Source organism: Callorhinus ursinus, unplaced genomic scaffold (assembly GCF_003265705.2).
Source record: "Callorhinus ursinus isolate GAN/ISIS: 27379988/994484 unplaced genomic scaffold, GSC_fseal_2.0 scaffold8, whole genome shotgun sequence".
Taxonomy (NCBI): domain Eukaryota; kingdom Metazoa; phylum Chordata; class Mammalia; order Carnivora; family Otariidae; genus Callorhinus; species Callorhinus ursinus.
Window position 1 is genome coordinate 27,999,133 of NW_027397070.1, and position 25,400 is coordinate 28,024,532.

Sequence of the window (25,400 nt, forward strand, 5' to 3'; positions counted from 1 at the left end):
CTTGGACAACTAACTTAGGAATGGTAGAAAGCAGGGAAAGGATTAAGAGATCCTCTGGATTTTCCCATTTATTATTAAGCAGAATTCTTTTATGTTTATTTTCTATCAATTACTAATTTATATGGGGGGTTTTCCATCAAATTAACCTGTCTCTAAAGGAATGACGGCAATCTTCTCTGTAGCTGATACTTTTATTTTTTTTAAAGATTTATTTATTTGAGAGAGAGAAAGCACGAACATGAGAGGGGGGGGGGGGAGAGAGAGAGAGAGAGAGAGTCCAAGCAGACTCAGTGCTGAGAGTGGAGCCCGACATGGGGCTCGATCCCATGACCCTGAAATTACCACCCGAGTGGAAACCACGAGTTGGACACTCAACTGACCGCACCACTCAGGTGCCCCAGCAGATACTTGGTTTTTCTGAGCCACTTTGGATTCATTCATCCTACTTCCAATACTAGCTCTTGATTTTTATCTGTGGCTCTACCTCTCCCAATGATTATGATGAAGCCAACTTCCATCTGACTGTGGAAAGATGACAAGTTCAACAGATCAGACCCTGCATGGCCGCATGTGTAGATTCAGGCAGTTGGATGCAACACCACTGGTCACTGAAATGTCTAGACTAGCTGGGACTTCTGGGAAAAAAAGACTTATTCTTTCTTCTTGAAGTTGAACACAATATAATATAAATCACATCTGGAACCAGATGTCTGAGAATAGCTCAAAAATGAAGGAAAGTAGCGTAGATAGAAACTGAATTCTGGATTCTCATGACTGGCAAATCTTAGATTTAGACTTCCCAGTTTTATGAATTACTAAATCCTTTTTTAGGCTTAAGCCTTTTTGGGTTAGGTTTTCCCCAACCTACACCCAAAATAAGCAAGGTGATACCTTCCCATTTATCAATAGCTCCAGAAAGAACATGCCATTAAACCTATGTCTCAGGTTCCTAGGTATCCAAGCAAGAGATCAGCATTTTAACAATAAAAACATAAATATTCGAGAAGTCATGGGCAACTCACCAGAAAATAAAGTCAGAATCAGAGGGAAGAGATTTTTTGTAATATAAGCTATGAAGATTGACAAAAGTTAGGATGGCTCATTAGTATCTGACGAAGTTTTTAAAAGTTGAACTGTACCTTTACTTTAATCCATCAGTTGGCATGAAGAGGTATTACAATAAAAAGTGAAACAAAACTCAAAACTCAACACTGCACTATTAGAGAGATGTTGATGAGGACAAAGTTCCTGATATCACACAGTATTTGTTCTAAAGGACACAAGAAACGCATTTACTTGAAGCCTCAGAACCAGATAAAGTGTGCTCTGAACCAACAACTGTTTGTTTTCATCACATCACAAATATGATTAGATTTTTCTTTCTTTTTTTAATTTTAAGTAGGCTCCACGCGCAACATGGAGCTTGAACTCATGACCCTGAGATCAAGAGCTGCATGCCCTACAGACTGAGCCAGACAGGAATCCCTGATTAGGTTTTTCTTTATACTGGCTGCTAGTTTAGAGCCAAATTTGTGGTGGAATCTTTAACCCTAACATTTCCCTTCAACACAGTCCTCACACACAAATACAAACATCCTCCACCCCTCCAACATGTTGGACTTTTTAGAATAAAGATGAATATAAATAAATTAATGAGGTAAATAATATACCTTGTGTGTTGTTTTTTAAAACACCCACTGTTCTCTGTGTAAAATTTAGAGTTCGGTTTCCCCCGGTAGTAATTAATTGGCCAGGTTAAACTGCTGACTGGCAATTTAAATGATTCTTAGGTTTTTTCATGATTATGCAACTTTGCAATTATTCATAGTTTATGCAGTCTGCGGTTCAGACAGTAAGATACAAACTGAAAATTAAGCCTTTTTCTTTGCTTTCAACCTAACCTAGTTTTACGTTTTTATACTTCATCTTCTCCATGCTGTGGGGGGAAAAAACTCAAATATCATCATCATCATCATCATCATCATCATCTGGACATAATCACTCTCAAAATTTGGTCCAGAAATTCCATCTATAAAGTAAGAGATTAATTAGAGTACATTGAAGAAACACATGGTGGAATGATTAAACTCTGTTATACCCCAGACCAAAGTTTGGACTCTAGACTAGATGGAGAATGTATTCATCAAAGAACTCACATGGCTGTATTTTTGATAATTCTTCCTTGGTCCATTTTCTGCCCAATGCCATGCACGACAAATACAATATGGGTAGTCTGTGATGGCTTGTCTTCTAATGTGGCTTCTTCTACATAACCTCTATGAAGTCTGGTCCCACTACTTGATGCTGTAGAAAAATTATGATTCGAAGTTTACTACTTATTCCAGAAATAGCATTTTGACAATATATTGAAAGAAATAATAAAGTAAAAGAGTTCTTAAGAAAAAATTTCACTGGGCTGCGTGGGGATGAAACTTGTAAGAAGATGTACCTTGACTGGCTCAGATATAAAGTGCTTGACTGGACATGATGCCAAAACCAGAAACAAGAGGAAAAAAGAAAAGGAAGGAGGGAAGGATGGACAGAACACATAAAAATTTTAAAAAGTTCTCGATCAAAAAAATTCCATGAAGCAAAGCTAAAAGACAAACTGGGAAAGTTTTTGCAAAATACGTTAATTACTGCGGTATGAAAGAAAGCTTACTAAACAAAAGGTGAGAAGACAACCATTCAAATAGCAAAATGGGCTAAAGGTACAATGTAATTCACAAAACAAATACAAATGACTAGTAAACACAGAGAAGATATTCAAGCACATGTTATCAAAGAAATCACAACAAAGATGGAATAGCAAAAAAAAAAATTAATATCAGACTTAACAAAAATTTCTGAGAAATTTACTAGTAATGTTCTCACATCTTCCTCAGGTACCATTTCCTCTTTTCTTCCCTTTAGTCACACTTCTTGAAAGAGTTGTCTATTCTCACTGCCTCCATTTCTTCACCTACCTACATAGACTTCAACCCATGCCAATGTGGCTTCTGCCTCCTCAATCTATCCAAGTCACCAATGACCTCCATTTCACTAAATCCAACAGAAATTTTTAGTTTTCACCTTCAATTGCCATGTTTTATTTTCATATGACTGCCTGAGGTTTGACTGCTGTTGTGTTTCTAGAAGTATAAAAGATATTTATTAATCCCGTCAGATCATTCTAAATATATGATTACCACTGATGAATACATGTGAACTCAATCACCTTAATAAAAGTTTCATTTAATAGGGCAGTAACTGTCACTAAATTTAATACATATTTAAAATATACTAAAAATAGAACTTGAACAGTCTACTTTGAATGTAAGAGAAAAAGATTCTCAAAATTTTGACAAACTATAGTAATATTTAACAATTACCTTTAGAAAATCCCAGTTTTTGGGTTACTGTCCTTGCAATTTTAGATGTTGTTGCATCACTATAAAGATATACTTCATCCATACTGTGCCAGTCCACGTGATTTCGACTCAACTTGAAACTATGAATAGCTGTTGCAAAAAGGAAAAATTAATGTGGTTGCTCATTTGTGTGAAGAATTATAACACACAGATTTTTGAATCAATATTTGAACTCAGTTCAATAAAAAACTGTTTTGCTAAAACATATTGATATGAAGCAAGTAATGGATAGGGACTTTATTTTATAAATGATTAACCATGCTACAGGGAATGTCAACTTGTTAGAACAACACAGAATTAACTGGCTTAACTACCATAAATTTAACCTCTAACACGTAGTTAATATGTTCTGATTATTATTAAAGAACTGCTTTCCCACGTGATAATGACCACTTCTTAGGTCTAAGGGATAATATATACCTTCATGAAAGTCCTCAATACCTTTGACATAGAAACTTAAGTTTCCTTTCTTCTGTGGATTTTATTTTTGGATCTGTGAAAATTTCACTCAGTGCAAGACAAAATAAGACTAAAAGGAAAAAATTTTATCTTTAAACTGGGAAGAGAACAACCTAATCTATGAGAATATATGGTAGTTTTGAAATGGATATAAAAACCAATTATCACTGGATATTGCTCACCGTAACAGAAATCCAAAGTTGAAAGATGTTTTAATAAGAAATCAAAGAAATTTTTTCTACTATGATGTTCAAATCAGTATGATTATCGCATTTCTGTAACTAAGGTATGCCTGGTGAAAATAAGCTCTAAAGAAAAAAAAAATCAAACCTATATGCTCCAGAAATACATAAACTCTCTGAGGCAGGTACTATATCTTGATCATTTTGTACCACTAGCACCAAACACAGTGTCCTAGCACAATGCCCGACATGTATCACAAATTCAGTAATGTTTGTGGAAGCAATGGATTAAGAGAACTGTCATTAACATATTCATCCATTTATAACTTGATAATTCTTATATTCTGAAGGCCTTAAACTTTCCTTTCTATATCTCTGGTATAGAGGTGAGAGAAATCCACATATCCCTCTTCAGAAAACTATGCACCTTAAAACTGCTATGTCTGATTTTTAAAAAAATCCTTTTTAAGCAAAATATTATCTCCCATTATATATAAAGACCCAGAGGTACAAAGAGATTAAGCGACTTGCCACAAAGCTGATTACCAGCACAGTCTATTCTGATTTGAAGATGAGTTGAAAATAACCTCAAGTTAAATATGAAAGGTTATATAGCCCTGGTCAAGAACTAAGATCGTAAGTCATTTTTATGAAAAACTATTCCCTACTAGAACACATAGAAAAGTAAATCCTTTCAGAGAAATTATTCTTAGTTATGTTACAAATGTAATTTCAAAAATTTATGAAAAACCAATTTATATTTCACTTATCTGTCAGGATACATTACTGACACTGAACACAGATCAAGATGCAATTAATGTAACAAATATTAGTAATGTTCAATCCAAAAAAACAAACAATAACAATGTACAAACTCAGCTTTTTTTATAAAAGAACTTTTAAAAATCTTTTGCAAGAGTTTAAAAATTATTTACTTTTCTATGTCTGATCCAAACCACTATTTTATGCCTTTTTATCTAATGTTTCCAAACTACGTCTTCGTTAAAAGTTTTGAGCAACATATGCTTAAAACATTGAAACTACAGGACTAAGATATTAAGAGAATAGTGTTAAGCCAACAAAAGTTTGTTCCTCTTCAAATCATCCACAAACTGCCTTAAAGCAAAACATCTTAGTATTGGTGAACATTCCATTACTGGATCACACACATTATTTACAAATGTTTGTATCGCTTATAATTAAGTAACTCTAAGCAAAATAGCACAATGGACACATTTCTAAAAAACTAGTAATTTCTATGCTTTAAATGCCGAATACTGTAAGCCAGGGAGAAATAACTACATGGGGAAATAAAACTACAATTACTGTACCTTGAGAACGCTTTCGTTTAAGACCTGCCGCATCTGTACTCTCCTTATATCCTCTCCATTTGAACAGAGAAGGGAGGGAGAAGGGAGGGAGGTGGTAGACAACTAAGAAAGCAAAAACACTGAGCTTCAAAGTAAATTTTAAATGGTTTGCCATTTTGCCTTTTTGCTGTATTAACTTTAAAAAATGAGTTGTATTTGACAAACATTATTCTAAATGCTTTAATTTCTAATTAAAAATCAGTAAAGCAAAACATCAGTTTAATAATGTTTATCAAATATATGCTCTACTTTTATTGAAAGAAAAAAAGGCAAATGATACCTAAAATTTATCAGTTAAAGACAGCTATGTGATCATAATATTTAATGTCTTTGCACATAGAATAAAAAATAGGTCATGGTATTTTTGTATGCATAAGGGACTTATAAACCCCATTTTCACAATACTAAGGTTATTTACTTTCACCAAATTAGCCGACAGCTGATGTCCAAATTAAGAAGGCAATAAATAACATTTTAAACATTTAATACAGTTTTCCTGAGAAAATATCACAGTATACATTCCACTAGATGTCTTCTATTACTGAAATATATCATGGAAGCTTCCCACAGAAACAAAAACAACTCAGAGTTGCGAAAAGACTTTTAAAATGAAACTTTTGCCAAAACAAATCAAATTGGAAGCTCTTTAACTGGTTAGTGATAAAATAATGGAAGTTAGTAATAAATAATGAAAAAAAAACCACTAGTAAAAATGCATGCTGTGACATCTTATAAACATGAAACAGACAACATAAAGCCAGACATAGACTTGATATTTGGCAAATCAGTAGATAACCTTAAAGTCAATACTTTCCCTGTTGAACATTGCTAGTTACAGATCAGTAAATTTCTTTACATTTTAAATAAGCATTTAAAAAAAATCCACTTGAAATTGAACCTTATAAATCATTTTTTTTAATAAATCAGTTTCTTAACAGTTCAGGAAATGAACCACAGAACCTTTATGACTTAGTTCAAATTTATGTTCTAAAACATTTGCTTTTTCATCCTCACTCCCTTCTACAATAATGTGACATTCAAAGGTTAAATACTGCTCAAATATGAATATATTTAATTCCTTTTGTACAGTACTAGATACATTTTAAAAATCTGCTGTATGCACAGATGAAGTATATTCAATGATTTGTGCAATAAAGGTAATTGAGAAATGCTTGCAAGCCACTTAATTACAACTATATGTAATTAGATGGCTACAGACTAGGATTAAAAGCTGGGTTATAACATTAAGATTATAAAAACATTTCTTTGTTACAGAGGGGTGGAAAATGACAACTGAAACATTTTCTTCATTGAAAAAGTTTCTTCTCAAAGGTGACTTCTGGTCAGTTATTGAGTAGTAGATGTACCACTTCCAGGACACATTTTTAAACAAAAAATTCATTAGGAAAAAGCTAAAATCAAAGTAGATCAAATAGGCATAAATTTGAGACTTTACTACTCAAAGAAACAAAACCTAGATTTTATATATCCACTAGTAAAACTAACATGAACCAAATCCATATTTACTAAAAGGAAACTAAAATAATAATTAAAAAAGTCATTAGTAAAAATGTATGTTGTGACATTTGGTAAGCATGAAACAGCCAACATAAAGCCAGACATATAGACTTGATATTTGGCAAATCAGGAGATAACCTTGAAGTCAACATTTTCCATGTTAAATACTGCTGGTTATATACAATATAAAATGTCTTTATATTTTAAATAAGCAATTATTTAAAAATCCACTTGAAATACATATGGACCATTTGACTACATTTCAAAATTATGCAAACACTTTCAGAAAGCTAGTCAAGATATAAAAAAGAAAGGCTTTTCTTTCTAAAGGAACAGTAACAATTTAGAGATTTAAAAAGACAAATACCCTAATATACTAAAAACAGAGAAACAATTTAAAACATTTTCACAAAATTAAATAGACATGGTTCTTTACCTTCCTCTCAAACCAAATTCTTATTTTCACTTGAAAGTCATTTGCTCTATTTGTCACAATTTCCCATAGCATAGTTAGAAAGCTTAATTTTTTTCAACCCAAAGCACAGAATTAGGGGTACTACCATAAGCACAGTAGAGACAAAACGTATTTACTATCAATCCAACAGGGATCACCATTAAATGAAATTCAAGTGCTAGAAAGCATTACTAAATTTTTTCCCCTAAAATGAAGTTTTAGTTAGGAATTCTTATGTTAGCAAAAATATGCATAAACTCAAAATGTTAACTTATTAAAGGCTAACATTTAATTAAAATGTTATTTTATATACTAAAGCCTTACATAGCAATGAAAAAGATTTAAAATACTATAGCATTTCTAATAAATTTCCTTACTGATCCTTCTCTTAAAGGGATTTTCTTCATTATATAATTCTGAAAGCAACAGAGTATCAAAAGAGGGCGTTGCTGATGACACACTGATCCCCAGAACAGAACAACTCAATGACTTTTCCCTATCTAAAAGCTGGTAACCTGTATAATCTCAACTTTAGGGAAAGCAGGTTTGCACATCTCAAACATACCAACTGTAATGAGAAAACTCCCAGCAACCGTCTTGGATCTCAGAGAAATTAAGTAGGTAAATTTATAAAAAGTAATAACCAAAAGCTAGAAGACGGGAATCCTCTTAGTCACCAAAGAGGGAGGAAAAGGAAAGCTGGTTAGAAAGGATTAGCAATCCCCAACTCCTTTCGCCTTTTTGACTTTTGCAGTTTCTATATTCACAATTTGGGATATTCTTATCCAGCAACAGTGATAGCAATACACACTTTACATGCCAAATTGTTAAATGTATTAAGTCCTTCAAGATACACCAACACCTGTGATGTCACAGTACCCCAAAATAGCTTGAACAGTAACCTATCCGTGACTTTATATTGATAGTGTGACTCTTACAGATAGCATATAGTTTTCACGTTCTTAATCTGTAATCTCTGCCTTTTAACTGAAGCATTAGTTCACTTATATTTACTGTAATTATTAACACGGGTGAATTTAGGTCTATCATTTCCCATTTATTTTCTCTTTGTTCCATCTGTACTTTGTTTCTTGTTTCTCCTTTCCTAACCTCTTTTGGGTTAATTAAATATTTTTTACTATTTTATTTTAATGCCCCTACTGGATTTCTTTTCTTTCATAACCTTGACACTTAAGAAAAAGATAATCTTTATTGAGGTATAATTGATAAAAGTATAAGATATTTAATGTGTACCTCATAGTGAATTGATATACATTGTGAAAGGGTTCCCCTTATTTAGTTAATTAGATGCCTTAACATTTCTGAAGACCTCTGATCAGTTATTTTGTAGAATGTCCCTTAATTTGAGTTTATCTGATGTTTTCTCATAATTGGATTGATGTTATGCATTTTTTTGGTCAGGGTGAAGTACAGGACTAACTCATTTAGTTTAACCTTTTTAAAACTGATTATTGCTTGGATAAATTATAAAGTGAGTCAAACACTAATCTGGCACTATGTTCAAGTATTTTCAAAATTACTTATTTGAAAGGCTGATTTTATTTGTAGAATTCATCCCCAGTGAAACTCTAGACTTCCATTTGTTAGGCTGCTAGAAGGTGGGGTGGGAAGAGAATCAATTTTTATTTTAACTCTTAAGAGAAAACAAAATTTATTTATTTAAAATGTTTTTATTTATTTCTTGACAGAGAGAGAGACAGCGAGAAAGGGAACACAAGCAGGGGGAGTGGGAGAGGGAGACGCAGGCTCTCCACTGAGCAGGGAGCCCGATGTGGGGCAAGATCCCAGCACCCTGGGATCATGACCTGAGCCGAAGGCAGATGCCTAATGACTGAGCCACCCAGGCGCCCAGTGATGATGCTTTTATGGGTTATCTTTATTTGTATGCTAAAAAAGTTATGCTAAACTTTCATCAATCTATTTCAATGCTTACTTTGAGATTAGTAGGAAAATTAACAAGGAGAAAATATCAAAAAAGCCAATTTATTTGTGGCATCAGCTACCCTAACCAAAACACAGATAAGGTCAGAAAGAAAAGGAATTATTTTAATGTCCTTCAAGGCAAGAACTCTGTTTAGTTTCTTAGAAATTCCAGAGAAAAAAAAATTCCACAGAACACTTAAGAGTCCTAGATAGAGTATTTTAAAATATTTTTAATTATTAAATGGGATTTTTCCAGAAAGCCTTATTTGAAAAACTCCACGGCACTGTGATCTCCAACTCTGTATTCCAAGTCTGTTTGTAGAATATCTAATTCTGTATTCACTGTTTACTGTGTTATCTTATACTTACTCTTTGTAACTACTCTCATCTTTGGCTTTGTCTTCCCCAAAACTTCTTGAGGGTCAAAACCCTGTATCTTTCACAAGAGTGCCTAGCACAGTACTATCTGCACATGGAAACATTTAAAACCTCCTGACAATATGAAGAGTCAGGCTTTCTCATATGTACATGAGAAAATTTAGGTGGAAAAGATATTTTTTACCCTAATTAATTAATTAATGAAATATGAAATTTCAGAAGCTTAGAGGTAAGAAACAAAATAAAAGATTATAATATGTTTTTATCTTTGTAGATGTGGTAAATTTGATTTTTCTAACAATGGTGGCTTTTTGGACAAGCAGATGTTCTTGACTCACGACCAGTGATAATTTTCAAATGTACTACAAAATTTCCCATAATCTTCAAAGTCAAATATCACATCTTAACACAGAAATATATGTTTTACATAAAACTGAATAACTAAAATGGCTGTAAATTTATGATGACAGTATATATACTAAATTGAACTTAAAATCTTTGTTAATAAAATATGCTGAAGCTTTACTTACATGCCACAGTATATTTTAAAAAACCAATTTTTCTTCTAATGAACCTTTAAAAAGCATCATTTTGAAAGATTACAATGCAAAAATGTTGTAACAGTTTAAAAATTTTCTGACCAAAGTATATCTTTAAAGCTAGCAAAAAATATTACTATAATACCCTAAAATGATACTCTAGAATCAACACACACACAAAGACATACTAAAAATCTACTCACACAAATATACTATGTTTTTTATCAGACTTATTTAAATGACTGGCTCATTAAAATTAGGGCACTGTGAAGAAAACTGAAATATCCTGCTATACTCAACATTTTGGTAGGCAGTAGAAGTAAAAAAGACACAAAAATTCTAATTTTTATTGTAATAAAAACAAGATTCCAAATAGATGTGATCTAGAGATGAAACAGAGCTGATGACTAACTTCTATAAGATGAATTAGCAAGAGGAAAAAGAATGTTTTGAATACAGTATAAGAAAGGGGAATAATCTACTTATATTTTTATTTTTTATACTCATCCTTTTTCTCCTCCAAGCTCTTGGGTTTTCTTCCCCCTACACTAAGAGTAAGGAATTCGGGTGGCTAAACTGGGTTTGTTAAGGTGAACTGCCATTTCTGAGGGAGGATTGAAGGAGACTTAATAGAAAGAAATCTAGAATTCAGCCTTCTCTGATAGCAATCTTATTTTGGTAGTGGTGATGAGCCACAACTTTCCTCAGTTATGTAGATTTTAACCAATTAGACACAAAAGATATGTTAATTTGGTATAAACAAAACTATATAGTTTCCTTGCTTGTGACGTGTGTGTGTGTGTGTGTGTGTGTGTGTGTGTGTGTGTGTGTGTCTTCAGAGAGAAAGGGTAGGTGAAAGAAAAGACTTAGGATGTTTGTTACTAACAGTAAGAAAAAAAATAAGCCAAGCCAATTTAAAGCTTATTGTTTTGCCATTAATTATGTCATGTAAACAATTACTTATAACCACATAATTTTTCCAAGCTGCATTCTGTGAATTACCTGATCAATACTGAGTTTTTCTGCTTTAGAGATGTTTTATGAGAAAGGGAAAAAAAAAATCACTTAATTCATACTTTAATTCACTAGTTTCAATACAACTTGCCAAGAAACCTCCAAAATAAAGGCAAGCATAGATGAAGAAACACTTTTTAGAAAAAAATATTTAGAGAAACCTACAAATTCTAATCTACCTATATTATTATACTCACCAGAATAGCTGATCCCACTGCCTGCAGTAAATGGAACAATAGAAGTATTTTTAACTTGACCACACATTTTGAATTTTACTCAAGATCAGACACATAATGAAACATGGCAATCTTGGCTATTACATAAATATTTTAAGCTATTGCAAACAAATCCAAATGCTGAGTAAGGGAATATAAAGAGAAGACTGTTTCAAAGTAAAAGTTGATGTGGTTATCAGTATGGAGACAACCTAAAGATACGTATACAAAGGAAATTAAGGTTTTTTTCTTTTTTTAAACTTCAGGAAAAGAACCAACATTAAAATATTAACAAAACTCCCGTTTGATATAATGACATATTTTTGTAGATTCAATTTTTGTTGGTAATTACAAACTACTGAAAAGGACTAATTCACAGAACACATAACAATTTGTATAATAGTAAGTCATGTTAGTGTCATGCCAGTGAACACATATATTAAGTAAAATAAAAATTGAGACAGTTTAGGAATTCATAGCAGTATTAAATTCTAAAATAATCATCAAATGTTTAAATCAGAAATTTTATAAATTCTAACACTCATGAACTACTATGCAAAATTAAGAACTACTCTAAACTTCGTTAAGAACTTACTTGGTTTACAACATATTAAATGTATTAATTGGTCTTACCATCTTTTCCATCTATGGATTTTGACACTTCAATATCAAAATTTTCCTGCATCTGCTGACCTCTAAAACAGCTGAGATGTTCTTGCTCAATTAAATTACTTTCTTCTTCTTCTAGAGGCTGCCAAGTACCATCAATAAACCACTGTCCACGCATTACTAGTATTTTATCTGCCTCTGAAAAGAGAAAACACAGAATTATACATTTTAGGATCCAACCTCCAGAAAGAGACATAGTAACTATAATTTTAATATTTTATTACTGTAACTGTGGCAAAAACTTCCATGACCCAGCAGAATCATTTAAAGTTTTAAATTTCAGATTTCAAGCCACAGTACATATTTTTTACAGTATATCATTTTATTTTTATTGCATAGTAGGCAAAAATTACTTTGGTATTAGAAAGGTAGATGAGCAGTTATCTTTATAACTGAGGCCCTGAGTAACCCAAATTAGTAGGTGATGGGGTTAAGACAAGTTCATGCAAGACTCTGGTGATAGTTCCAATGTCTTAGAAAATACTGATACACGCTCCCAGAAGTAATTCAGAAATAGTGTGTGTGGTAGTAGTGTGTTACACTTTTTAGGGTTGCCTTGAAGGGTATAGACTTCCAGTTAGAATACAGGAATAGCTGATAAATTTAATTATAGTAAATTCCTTACCCATTTTAGAAAAAAATTGAGTAGAAAATTTTGAGGGCGCCTGGGTGGCTCAGTTGGTTGGGCGACTGCCTTCGACTCAGGTCATGATCCTGGAGTCCCGGGATCGAGTCCCACATCGGGCTCCCTGCTCAGCGGGGAGTCTGCTTCTCCCTCTGACCCTCCCCCCTCTCATGCTCTATCTCATTCTCTCTCTCAAATAAATAAAATCTTTAAAAAAAAAAAAAAGAAAATTTTGAATAACTATAAACATTCCTTTGATTAAATACTGTTCCTATAAGCCTAATACTTTCCTTCCTTCCATCCCTCACCCTTCCTTTCTTCCTTTCCCTCCATGTCCAGTGTGGAGCCCAATGCAGGGCTTGAACTCAGGACCCCAAGATCAAGACCTGAGCTGAGATCAAGAGTTGGACACTTAACTAAGCCACCGAGGTGCCCCTATTTATATTTTGAAAAATAAACCACAACTGTCAGTTATGTTATTTTGAATACTTTAAGATTTGTAAAAAATAAAGCAAAAATAAAATGGAAATAACAAACCCTAAAAATAAAAAGCAAAATAAAACAAATGAATTTAGGGGCACCTGGGTGGCTCAGTCTCTTTTAAGTGTCTGCCTTTGGCTCAGGTCATGATCCCAGGGTCCTGGGATAAATCCCTGCATTGAGCTCCCTGCCCAACAGGAAGCCTGCTTCTCCCTCTCCCACTCCCTCTGCTTGTATTCCCTCTCTCGGTGTGTGTCTCTCTGTCAAATAAATAAATCTTAAAAAAAAAAAAACAACAAAACAAATGAACTTAATTATGTAGAGATTTGGTGATTTAACTACATGCAGAAAAAATTATTTCAAGTTGGCTTAAAACACAGTAGTGTGTGTGTGTGTGTATGTGTGTGTGTGTGTGTGTATATATATATATATGTATATATATATATATATATATATATATATATAAAATGCAAATACATCTTAAGCCTGAATTTTGTTTCCTTGAGCTTTTAAAAATGCTGCTCTACGGTAGCTTTCCTTGGTATATTCTTCTTGAGAAGTCGGATGTAAATCTCATTTTTTTTTTTTTAAGTAAAGTGATCTCTTGCTCACTTCTTACCCCAGAGGACAGAAAAAAAATTGCCTTTAAAGTCTAATAGTTTCTGACTCAGAGTTCATTGTTCGGGATCAATCTGTCCAGGTGGGCCCTTTTAATATATAGATTTCAGCTTTTCTCTTGTTTCTGAAAAGTTCCCTTGGATTATGGTTTAGTACTTAGTTCTGTTCCACTGATTTCTCCCCCTCAGGGATTCTAATTGTAGTTATGTTGGGTCTTCCTTTGCCTATATTGCATTTCACACACTTTCTTTCTCAAGCTTTTTACTTCTTCCTGCATCTTTTCCATTATTTTGTTTGTTTTCCTTCCTTTTATAATGCCTCTTACATCAATGCCCTTATTAGTATGTCCACAAGAGAATTTTTTATTCGGTTGGAGTATTTAATAGTTTCCTGAAACTTCTGGGTACGATGGTGGAGTAGGAGGATCCTAAGCTCACCTCATCCCACAGATGCAACTAGATAACACCTACATCAGTGTAAATAACCCAGAGAACAACCTGAAGACTCTCCACAACTAAATGTAGAGATGAGGTCACATCAAAGAGGGTAGGAAGGGTGGAGACGTGGCTGGGAACCAAACTGACTGGGAGACTGTCCGCAGGAGGAAGTGATGCTGCAGGCACAGAAAGAGAGAGGAGCAGACACCTCACCAGGCATGGGGAACCTGCACTGGGAAAGGAATCCTCATAACATATGGCTTCGAAAACCAGAGGGTCTTAACATCTCGAGTTCTTATAATCAGTGGGGATTAAAAACTGGAACTTTAAAAAAAAATCAGTGAGCTTGGCTCTGAGAGAGCCAGAGAGTGATAGAAAGTGAGTCTGCCTGGGTGGTTCAGTCGTTAAGCATCTGCCTCCGGCTCAGGTCATGATCCCAGGGTCCTGGGATCGAGCCCCGCATCGGGCTCCCTGCTTGGCGGGAAACCTGCTTCTGCCTCTCCCACTCCCCCTGCTTGTGTTCCCTCTCTAGCTGTGTCTCTCTCTGTGAAATAAATAAAATCTTTAAAAAAAAGAAAGTGAGTCCCTGACTGAAAAGAGACAGTATAAGAAAGAGCGCCACTGAGATATAGATTAGAAAGAGCAGTTTGAAAAACACCTGGGGAAGATTCATTTATGAATCTCAGAATGTATGCTGGAGAGACAGGGATTTTTCGGAGACTTCTCCAAGAACAAAAGAGCTGGAAGGTGCCATTTCCCTCCCCTCCCCCTAGCCGAGATACAGAGACACCTGGGAGAACCACTGGGAACTCTCTCCACCTACCTTGTTAACAGAGCTCTTTCCTGTGGACCCGCCTCCTCCAACAAGCCCTCAGCAGGAGTCCACCCAAAGCAGTGCAACAAGCGTGGCAGTGTGCAAGTAGCCCCAACAGAGGCCAGCACTGCTCCAAAGTGACTCCTGCCCTGGGGAGAGGGGAAGACAATCACACACACCAGTCTGACTGCAGCTCCAGCAGTAAGTAGGCAGAGGCCAGACATGTGGTCTGACTGCAGGTCCCACCTACCAACAAAAGCTTCTCAGTGGACAACAAAGAGAAAGCACCCTGCAGTTCAGTGATATTGTATCTTTGACAAACACCTGGTCTGACTCCACTCAAGCCCAAGGCAGCCCCAGACTGGCCCATTAATGACACAAGGACCATGGCCTGCAACAGGCAAGTGGAGTCACTGCAGATGACTGGACTGAAGGCAATGTGGCTCACCACAATAGTAGGGTACACGCAACACACATAGGAGACACCTGGAGTGCCAAGTTCTGGTGAACAGGGGGGACACTGCACTGCAGGGCACTATAGGAATCTTCATCTTAAGGCCACTACTGTCAGGAGCAGGAGATGTAGCCGATTTACCTAACACATAGAAACAGAGAATTAGACAAAACGAGGAGACAGAAATATATCCCAAATAAAGAAGAGGACAAAATAGAACAAGAGAGCTAAATGAAATGGAGATAAGTAATATGTCTGCTAGAGAATTTAATGTAATGGTCATAAAGATATTCACTGGACTTCAGAAAAGAGTGGAGGACTTCAGTGAGAACATCAACAAAGAGAAAACATTTGAAAAAGAATCAGTCAGAGATGAACTCAATAACTGAAATAAAAAATACACTAAAGGGAATAAACAGTACACTAAAGGAAAGAACAATGGATTGGCAACCTGGAGGACAGAGTAATGAAAAACAATCAAACTCAACAGGAGAAAGAAAAAATGAGAATAGATTAAGGACACTCAATAACACCATCAAGTGTCAATCATTCAAATTATAGGGATCCCAGAAGGATAAGATAAAGAAAAGGGGGCAGAGAATGTATTTGAAGAAATAATAGTGGAAAACTTCCTGAATCTGGGGAAACATAAACCCAGGTCCAGGAAGTACAGAGGACTCCCAACAAAATCAACCCAAGGAAGTCTGCACCAAGACACAGAGTAATTAAAATGGAAAAGTATTGTGATAAAGACAGAATTTTAAAAGCAGTAAAACACTTAAACACAAGGGAAACTCCATAAGGCTATGAGCTGATTTTTTTTAGAAAAAAAATTTCAGGCAAGAAGGGAGTGGCATGATATATTCAAAGTGCTGAAAGAAAAAACTCTGCAACCAAGCATATTCTATCCAGCAAGGCTATCATTCAGAAGAGAAGGAGAGACAGATTGTTCCAGACAAACAAGAATTAAAGGACTTCATCATCACTAAACCAGCTAAGCTCACAAGAAATGTTAAAGGGGACTCTTCGGAAAGGAAAGACCATAAGCAGGAGTGAGAACAGTAGGAAGTATAAAAGCAGTAATATTAAGTATATCTATAAAAATCAGTCAAGAGATTCACAAAATAAAAGGATGTAAAGTATGACATCATATACTTAAAATGTGGGAGTGGGTGAGGAGTAAATATTTAGTGCTTTTAGAATGGGTTCAAATTTAAGAGGTCATGAGCTTAATATAGACTGCTATATGCATAACTTGTTATAGATAAACCTAATGCTAACCACAAATAAAAAACCAGTAATAGATATGCAAAATAGAAAAGAAAGGAATCCAAATATATCACCAAAGAAAGCCAGCAAACTGTGAGAGAAGAGAACAAGAGAAGGAACAGAGAAAAACTATAAAAATAACCATAAAACCAGTAACAAAATGTCAATACGTACACACCTATCAACAATTACTTCAAAAGTAAATAGACTAAATGCTCCGATAAAGATACAGAATGATGGAATGGATAAAAAAGAAAGACCCATCTATATGCTGCCTACAAGACACTCATTTCAGATATAAAGACACATGTAGATTGAAACTGACCTGACGGAAAAGCATTTATCATGCAAACAGAAGTGAAAGGAAAGCTGGGTAGCAATACTTATAATCACACAAAATAGACTTTAAAGCAAAGACTGTAACAAGAGTCTAAGAAGGACATCACATAATTACAAAAGGAATATTCCAAAAAGAAGATGTAACAATTGTAAGTATTTATGCACCCAACATGGGAGCACCTAGCTAGCTAAAGTAGCTAATAACAAACATAATGGAAGTAATTGATAGTAATACAATAGAAGTAGGAGATGTTAACACCCCACTTACATCAATGGATAGATCATCCAAACAGAAAAGCAACAAGGAAACAGTGGCTTTGGATGATACATTGGATCAGATGGATTTAACAAGATACATTCAGAACATTCCATTAAAAAACAGCAGAATACACATTCTTTTCCAGTGAACTAGGAACATTCTCCAGAAGAGATCACATGTTAGGACACAAAACAAGTCTCAACAAATTAAAAAAGACTGAAGCCATACCATGCATCTTTTCTGACCACAATGCTTTGAAACTAGAAATAAACCACAAGAAAGGATCTGGAAAGAACACAAATATATGGAGGATAAATAACATGCTACTAAAACAATGAACAGGTCAACCAAGAAACCAAAGAGAAAATTAAAAAAAAATATGTGGAGACAAATGACACAACAATCCAAAACTTCTGAGATGCAGCAAAAGCTGTTTTAAGAGGGCAGTTTGTAGCAATATATAGGCCTACCTCAAGAAGCAAGAAAAATTAACAACCTAACCTTCATCTAGAGGAGCTAGAAAAGGGAAAATAAAACCTAAAAACAGAAGGAAGGAAATGAAAGGATTAAAGCAGAAATAAACAAAATAGAAATTAAAAAAACAATACAACAGATCAATGAAACCAGAAGCTTGTTCTCTGAAAAGAGAAAAATTGCTAAGTTCTTAGCCAGACTCATCATAAAAAAAGACTGAAAAAAAATCAGAAATGAAAGAGAAATAACCAACACCACTGAAATACTAAAGATTATAAAAGAATGTTATGAAAAATTATATGCCAACAAATTGGGCAATGTAGAAAACATGTCTTAATTTCTAGAAGCATATAACCTCACAAAACAGGTTCAAGAAGAAATAGAAAATTTGAACAGACCGATTATCAACAAAATTGAATCAGTACTCAAAAAACTCCCAACAAACAAAAGTCCAGGACCAGATGGCTTAACTGGTGAATTTTACCAAACATTTAAAGAAGAGTTAATACATATTTCTCTCAAACTATTCCAAAAAATACATGAGGAAGGAAAGCTTCCAAATTCATCCTACAAAGCCAGCATTACCCTGATACCAAAACCAATAAAGACACTACAAAAAAAGAGCACTGTAGGCCGGTATCTCTGATGAACTTAGATGAAAAAATCCTCAGCAAAATATTAATAAACTGAATCCGAAAATATATTAAAAAAACCTTTCACTATGAGCAAGTGCGATTTACTCCTGAGATGCAAGGATGGTTCAATTATTCACGAATCAGTCAATATGATACAACACATCAGTAAGAGAAAAGATAAAAATCATATGATCATTTCAATAGATTCAGAAAAATCATTTGACAAAGTGCAACATTCATTCATTCATGATAAAAACCCTCAACAAAGTAGGTTTAGAGGGAACATACCTCAACATAACAAAGACCACATAAGAAAAACCCCCAGCTAACATCACACTTGATGGTGAAAACAGAGCTTTTCCTCTAAGATCAGGAATAAGACAAGAATGTACACTTCCCCCACTTTTATTCAACATAGTACTAGAAGTCCTAGCCACAGACATCGGACAAGAAAAAGAAGTAAAAGGCATCCAAACTGGTAAGAAAGAAGTAAAACATTCACTATTTGCAGATGACATGATACTCTATATAGAAAACCCTGAAGACTCCACCAAAAAACTATTAGAACTGATAAATGAATTCAGTAAGGTTGCATGATACAAAATCCATTTACAGAAATCCACTGCATTTCTATACACTAATAATGAAGTAGGAGAAAGAGATATTCATAAAACAATCTCTTTACAATTGCTCCAAAAATAATAAAAAACTAGGAATAAACTTAACCAAGGAGGTGAAAGACCTGTACTCTGAAAACTATGAAAGAAATTAAATATGACACAAAGAAACAGAAAGAGATTCCATGGTCATGGAATGGGGGAACAAATACTGTTAAAATATCCATACTACCTAAAGTTATCTACAGATTTAAGGATATTCCTATCAAAATACCAACAGCATTTTTCACAGGGCTAGAACAAATAATCCTCAAATTTGTATGGAACCACAAAAGACCCTGAATAGTCAAAGTAATCTTGAAAAGAAGAACAAAACTGGTGTTATCACAAGCCCAGATTTCAAGATATGCTACAAAACTGTAGTAATCAAAACAGTATGATACTGGCACAAAAACTGACACACACATAGATCAATGGAACAGAACAGAAAGTCCAAAAATAAAACCATGACCATACTGTCAATTAATCTACAACAAAAGAGGCGACAGGAAAAAGACAGTCTTTTCAACAAATGGTGTTGAGAAAACCGGACAGCTACATGCAAAAGAATGAAACTGGACCACTTTCTTAAAGCATACACAACAATAAGCTCAGAATGGACTAAAGACCTAAATGTAAGACCTGAAACCATAGAAATCTCAGCAGAGAGCAAAGGTAGTAATTTCTCTGACATCGGTGGTAGCAACATTTTTCTATGTATGTCTCCTAAGGCAAGGGAAACAAAAGCAAAAATAAACTGCTGGGACTACATAAAAATAAAAAGCTTCTGCACAGCAAAGGAAACAACAAAGCAAAAAGACAACCTACTGAATGGGAGAAGATATTTGCAAATGATTTATCCAATAAGGGTTAGTATCCAAAATATATAAAGAACTTATATAACTCAACACCAAAAAAACCAAAAAATCCAATTAAAAAACGAGCAGAAGACATGAACAGACATTTCTCCAAAGAAGACATATAGATGAGATGGCCAACAGACACATGAAAAGATGCATCAGGGAAATGCAATTGAAACCACAATAAGATATTACTTCAGACCTGTCAGAATGGCTAAAATCAAAAATGGAAGAAACAAGTGTTGAAGAGGATGCAGAGAAAAAAGGAATCCTTGTACACTATTGGTGGGAATGCAAACTGGTACAGCCACTGTGGGAAACAGTGGATCCTATGGTAAAAAATTAAAAAATATAATTACCATAGGATCCATTAATTCCATTACTGTGTATTTACCCAAAGAATAGGAAAACACTAATTTGAAAAGATATATGCGTATCTGTGTTTATTGCACCACTTTTTACAATAGTCAAGTTATGGAAGCAACCCAAGTGTCCACTGACAGAGGAATGGATAAAGAAGATCACAGACACACACACACACACACACACACGAATATTATTACTCAGACATAAAAAAAGAATGAAATCTTGACATTTGCAAAAACATGGATGGATCTGGTGGATATAACGTTAGTGAAATACGTCAGAGAAAAACAAATACCATATGATTTCACTCATATGTGGAATGTAAGAAACAAAGGAACAAAGAAAAAAAGAGACAAACCAAAAAATACTCTTAAATACAGAGAACAAACTGATGGTTACCAGAGGGGCAGTGCGTGGGAAATGGGTAAAAGAGATGAAGGGGATTAAAAGTACACTTAGTGCGGGACGCCTGGGTGGCTCAGTTGGTTAAGTGACTGCCTTCGGCTCAGGTCATGATCCTGAGGTCCTGGGATCAAGTTCTGCAACAGGCTCCTTGCTCCACGGGGAGCCTGCTTCTCCCTCTGCCTGCTGCTTCCCCTGCTTGTGCTCTCTCTCTGACAAATAAATAAAATCTTTAAAAAAAAAAAAAGAGTACACTTAGTGTGATGAGCACTGGGTAATGTACAGAATTGTTGAATTATTATATTGTGTACCAGAAACTAATATAACGCAGTACGTTAAACTGTTACTAAAAAAATAAGAGTTGCCCTCTGTTTTGTGTTTCCTTTCTGCGAAAGAATTTTTATCGGTGGAAATATGTTGGTTCATATTTTGTGTATTCCTCTTAAAGTAGCTTTGTATAGCATCTAATTTTTTTCTATTTCTGAGCACTTTATGGATAGAGTTATTAGTTGAAGGCTGTCTGCTTCTGCAGATTAGTAAAAGCAGCTGTTTTAATGGATGATGTTGTGGTGGTAGGGGTGGTGGTGGGTGGGTGGGTAGTGAACTTATGTGCCTTGTTTCTCTTTGATTTCTCCAGACACTTACTTTCTCCTTTCCTCTCCCTGCAACGGCTCTGAGGGGCACCATCCTTTCTCTATCTCTGATGCTGCTCGTGGCCCCTCTCTTTCACACACCTTCCCTGTAGCTAGTGCTATGAATTCCTAAGTCTCAGGCCTGTGTCTGTATTCTCCCAGTTGTGTGCGGGGTGTTTTCTTTCTGAGGGTCATTTTGCTTGTGCTCCATTGTAAACCTCGGATCTCCTTTCCTCTGTCTTCACTGTCTCTTGAGCCTCTCCTTGCCCCGCTTTCCAGACTCAGGGGTTTGTAGCAGCAACAGGAGTTGTTGTAATTTGTTGTTTCTTTAAATAAAGGCATTTAAAATTCATGGTATTATTTATGTTGTAGTAATCCTGAAGGTATGATTGATATATGGGCCGTGTGTGTGTGTGTGTACATGTGTGGTCCCGTTTGGTCTTACAGCTTTTGGGGAGGATGTGTGGAGAGATTTACATTTGGACAGTTGCCATTATCTTCCAGATCCAAAAGCTCATCTAATTTTTATAATAATCTTAAAAGATAGCTATAATTACTGCAGTTTTACAAATAAACAAGCTACGTCTTAGTGAAACTAAATAACTTGCCCAAAGGCACATAGCTAAATAATGTGAGAAGCAGGATTCCTACCAAACTTTGATGCCAATGTTCAGCTAAGCTCTTTCTACTATACAACACAACTTTCTCAAAAAAGAAAAAATCCCTCTTTAGCCTTCTCCCCAAGAAATATAGGCTGTTCAGTTGTGTTCGTAATTTGAAAACAAGTAATTTGGGAGATTTTATATTGAGAGTCTATCATGAGACTTACAAACCAGAGCCAACCATGCTTCCCCACAAAAACCAGAGAAGTAAAAAAGCAGAGTGAAAAACAGTAAAACAAGTTTATAGCAAACATCTGCACTTCTCTTTTTCTCTCTTTAGCCTAATAAATCTAAACATGTATTCTACTGACAAATGTTTTGGGAGTTTTACCCAAGCTTTAAATTCTACCAGTATGCTATCAAATACCATATCATCTTTCTGATTCAGGCCTCTGTCTTGTCCAAATATCCAACTGCCAGCTAAACAACTCCTAGTAGACAGATCACAATTACCAGAATCATAAGTAGCCATGGAACACACTAGATTCCTGGAAAACAAAATGGAACATAAACCTGTTACTCGACCTGTATTCCCTATCATAGCAAATGGTGTGCTAGCAGTATTCAACCAGTCACCCAAGACAGAACTCGGGGGGTCATCCAAGATGCCTCTTCCTCAAATGCTTCTTATAACCCGACATTAATCACTCTTTATTTTATCTCCTAAATCACCTTCAAATTCATCCCATATTCACTGGGCCTACACTCTAAGTTCACAATCTTTATCATTTCTGTTTTATTTTAGGAACTTCCTATCTAAATGTAGTATCCATTGCTTCAACTCTCACCAAATGCCTACTCACACGCATGTGTAAGTACACACATTCATGTATACACATACACAAATTCCCCTAACTTACTCTCTTTCTAGAGAAAGATTCAATCCTTGTTTTACAGAGTTCCCAGAGAACCTTTCTAAAATACCACAAATCATGTTATTCTAATACTTAAATTCTTTAATGGCTCCTCACTGCCTACTAAATGAACTCTGAGCTTCTTAGAATTAATTATAAGCTCATGATCTTTCTTTGACAACCTCTTCACATAACAGATGCTATGTTAGGTATTTATTCACCTAAATAATATGTGAATGTCCATCATGAATCAGGCTCTGGGGTAGGCTCTTGATGATACATAAGATAATGCTGATGGTCCCTGCGCTATCCATGTCAACAAGGACAGTTCCTTGAATGTGTGATGCTGAGTTACACTCTGTATCCTGCACGTGCTGTTCCTTCTACCTGGATGTTCTTCCCCATTTTCTTCATTTAGCTAACTTTCATCCTTCTCTCCTTCAGGAATCCTTTGGTGACCTCCCCTTCTCTGTGATTTCAGTGAATTAACTCTACACATTTATCAGTGTTTATGTTACTGTATTTTAACTGCTTAGCCTTCCTCACTTCCATGGGATCCTTGGATGTAGGTACTGTGTCCTCAGGCGCCTCCAAAACCTAAAAATAAGAACACCTATGATAAAGTAGGATTTCAATAAAAGTATTCTGAATGTTGCTGAGTAAGACATACTTTATTCAGCTTATCCTATTACCTGGCAAATTTGGTAGACTGAGCACTTTTATTGGACCTTCCTCAGTTTGAGTGGTACATGCCAACCTATTTAGTTGGTGTATGCTGTGCTCTGTCAGCCATTAACATTCTACTTTCTGATAATTATGTGATTCAGAAGAAAGAGTCTGACTATTTTCCAAGAGTAAAAGAACAGGTTATTTTCTGGGGGGTGGACATTCTGTTGAAGAATGACACACATATAGAAAGGTGTGCTAATCTTACGCATACAGCTCAATGGCCTTTTACGAGTTAACCACCCAGATCAAGAAAGAAAACATCAGGGGCACCTGGGTGGCTCAGTCGGTTGGGTGGCTGCCTTCGGCTCGGGTCATGATCCTGGGGTCCTGGGATCGAGGCCCATGTCCAGCTCCCTGCTCAGCGGAGAGCCTGCTTCTCCCTCTCCCTCTGCCTGCCACTCTGCCTACTTGTGCTCTCTCTCTATCTCTGTCAAATAAATAAATAAAATCTTTAAAAAAAAAAAAGAAAAGCATGAGACTTTAAAAAAAAAAAAAAAGAAAGAAAACATCAACATTTCAGAAGCCCCTTCATGCATCTCCTTTCCAGTGCTACCCTTACCAAGGGTAAACATAATTGTTACCTCTAGCACCACAGATTATTTTTGCGTTTTAGTAGCTTATATAATAGAATCATGTAGTATGTACTCTTCTATTTAGTTTCTTTGGCTCAGCATTATATTACTGAGTGTCAGCCACAAAGATGGGATTATTTGCATGGTTCAAGTACTTGTCAGGTGATAGCAAGTGAGCCTTACATTGCTGTGAGCTATGTTCTTGGACTAGCTTCTCCTACTATTAAATTAATTCCAAATAGAACAGAGATATCAGCCAAAAAATTCCTAATTATATAAAAAGATATTAAATCATCAAATCAGTAATGGATCTCCATAGGGAGCAAGCTCTAATGTAAGGAAACCATCATAAATAGGCCTTTAGCCATATAAATGAAGAACTCTCTGTTTTGGACTAGAGAGGACTATTCCTGCCTCTCTAATATGCACATACTTTCACCCTGCCTGAAGCTCAGAACACTCGATGCCAGGCTGCCCTCATGGCTGGAAACCCTCCTAATCCAGCTTGTGCTCTAATATCCCACATTAAGCCATGATCCCTTGTGACTGCCTTCCTCAGGGCAGTTGGCCTCCAATATCCCATCCTAGGCTGCCTCTCATATGGACATCTCTTCACTCAACTTGGGATCTGACATCCCAAGCCCAGCTGTCTGTATGGCACGGGAGCAGGAAAAGAGAGAAGGGCTAGTGTACTGGTTCTCAACCTGGGACAATGTCCCCACCAGGAGACATTTGGCAATGTTTTGTTTTTTAGAGATTTTATTTATTTATTTGTCAGAGAGAGAGAGAGTGAGCACAAGCAGGGGGAGTGACAGGCAGAGGGAGAAGCAGGCTCCCTGCTGAGCAAGGAGCCCCATGCAGGACTCCATCCCAGGACCCTGGGATCATGACCTGAGCCCAAGGCAGGTGCTTAACCAACTGAACCACCCAGATGTCCTGACATCTGGCAATGGATGAAGACATTTTTGATTGTCACAACTTGGGGGTGGGACAGTGTTGCTGGTATCTAGACTGAAGATGTTGCTAAACATCTTCCAATGCACAGAACAGCTCCCCTGACCTCATCACACCACCCTGCCCAGGAACGATAAACTATCTGCCCAAACTGTCA

General features: G+C 35.6%; 1 protein-coding gene across 5 annotated transcripts in view; it reads right to left on the reverse strand.

Moving 5' to 3' along the window:
• DDHD1 (DDHD domain containing 1) overlaps positions 1 to 25,400 on the reverse strand; it is a 94,114-nt gene that overhangs the window by 43,199 nt on the left and 25,515 nt on the right. For 2 of the 5 annotated variants that reach the window (XM_073895230.1, XM_073895232.1), the window contains exons 2-6: positions 12,117 to 12,290; positions 11,466 to 11,486; positions 5,383 to 5,484; positions 3,372 to 3,500; positions 2,157 to 2,304 (exon numbers count right to left, since the gene is read on the reverse strand). In XM_073895230.1, coding sequence (XP_073751331.1) covers positions 2,157 to 2,304; positions 3,372 to 3,500; positions 5,383 to 5,484; positions 11,466 to 11,486; positions 12,117 to 12,290 — 574 coding nt within the window. The remainder of the gene's footprint in view (positions 1 to 2,156; positions 2,305 to 3,371; positions 3,501 to 5,382; positions 5,485 to 11,465; positions 11,487 to 12,116; positions 12,291 to 25,400) is intronic. The other 3 variants (XM_025870028.2, XM_025870029.2, XM_073895231.1) reach the window with 2 other exon arrangements.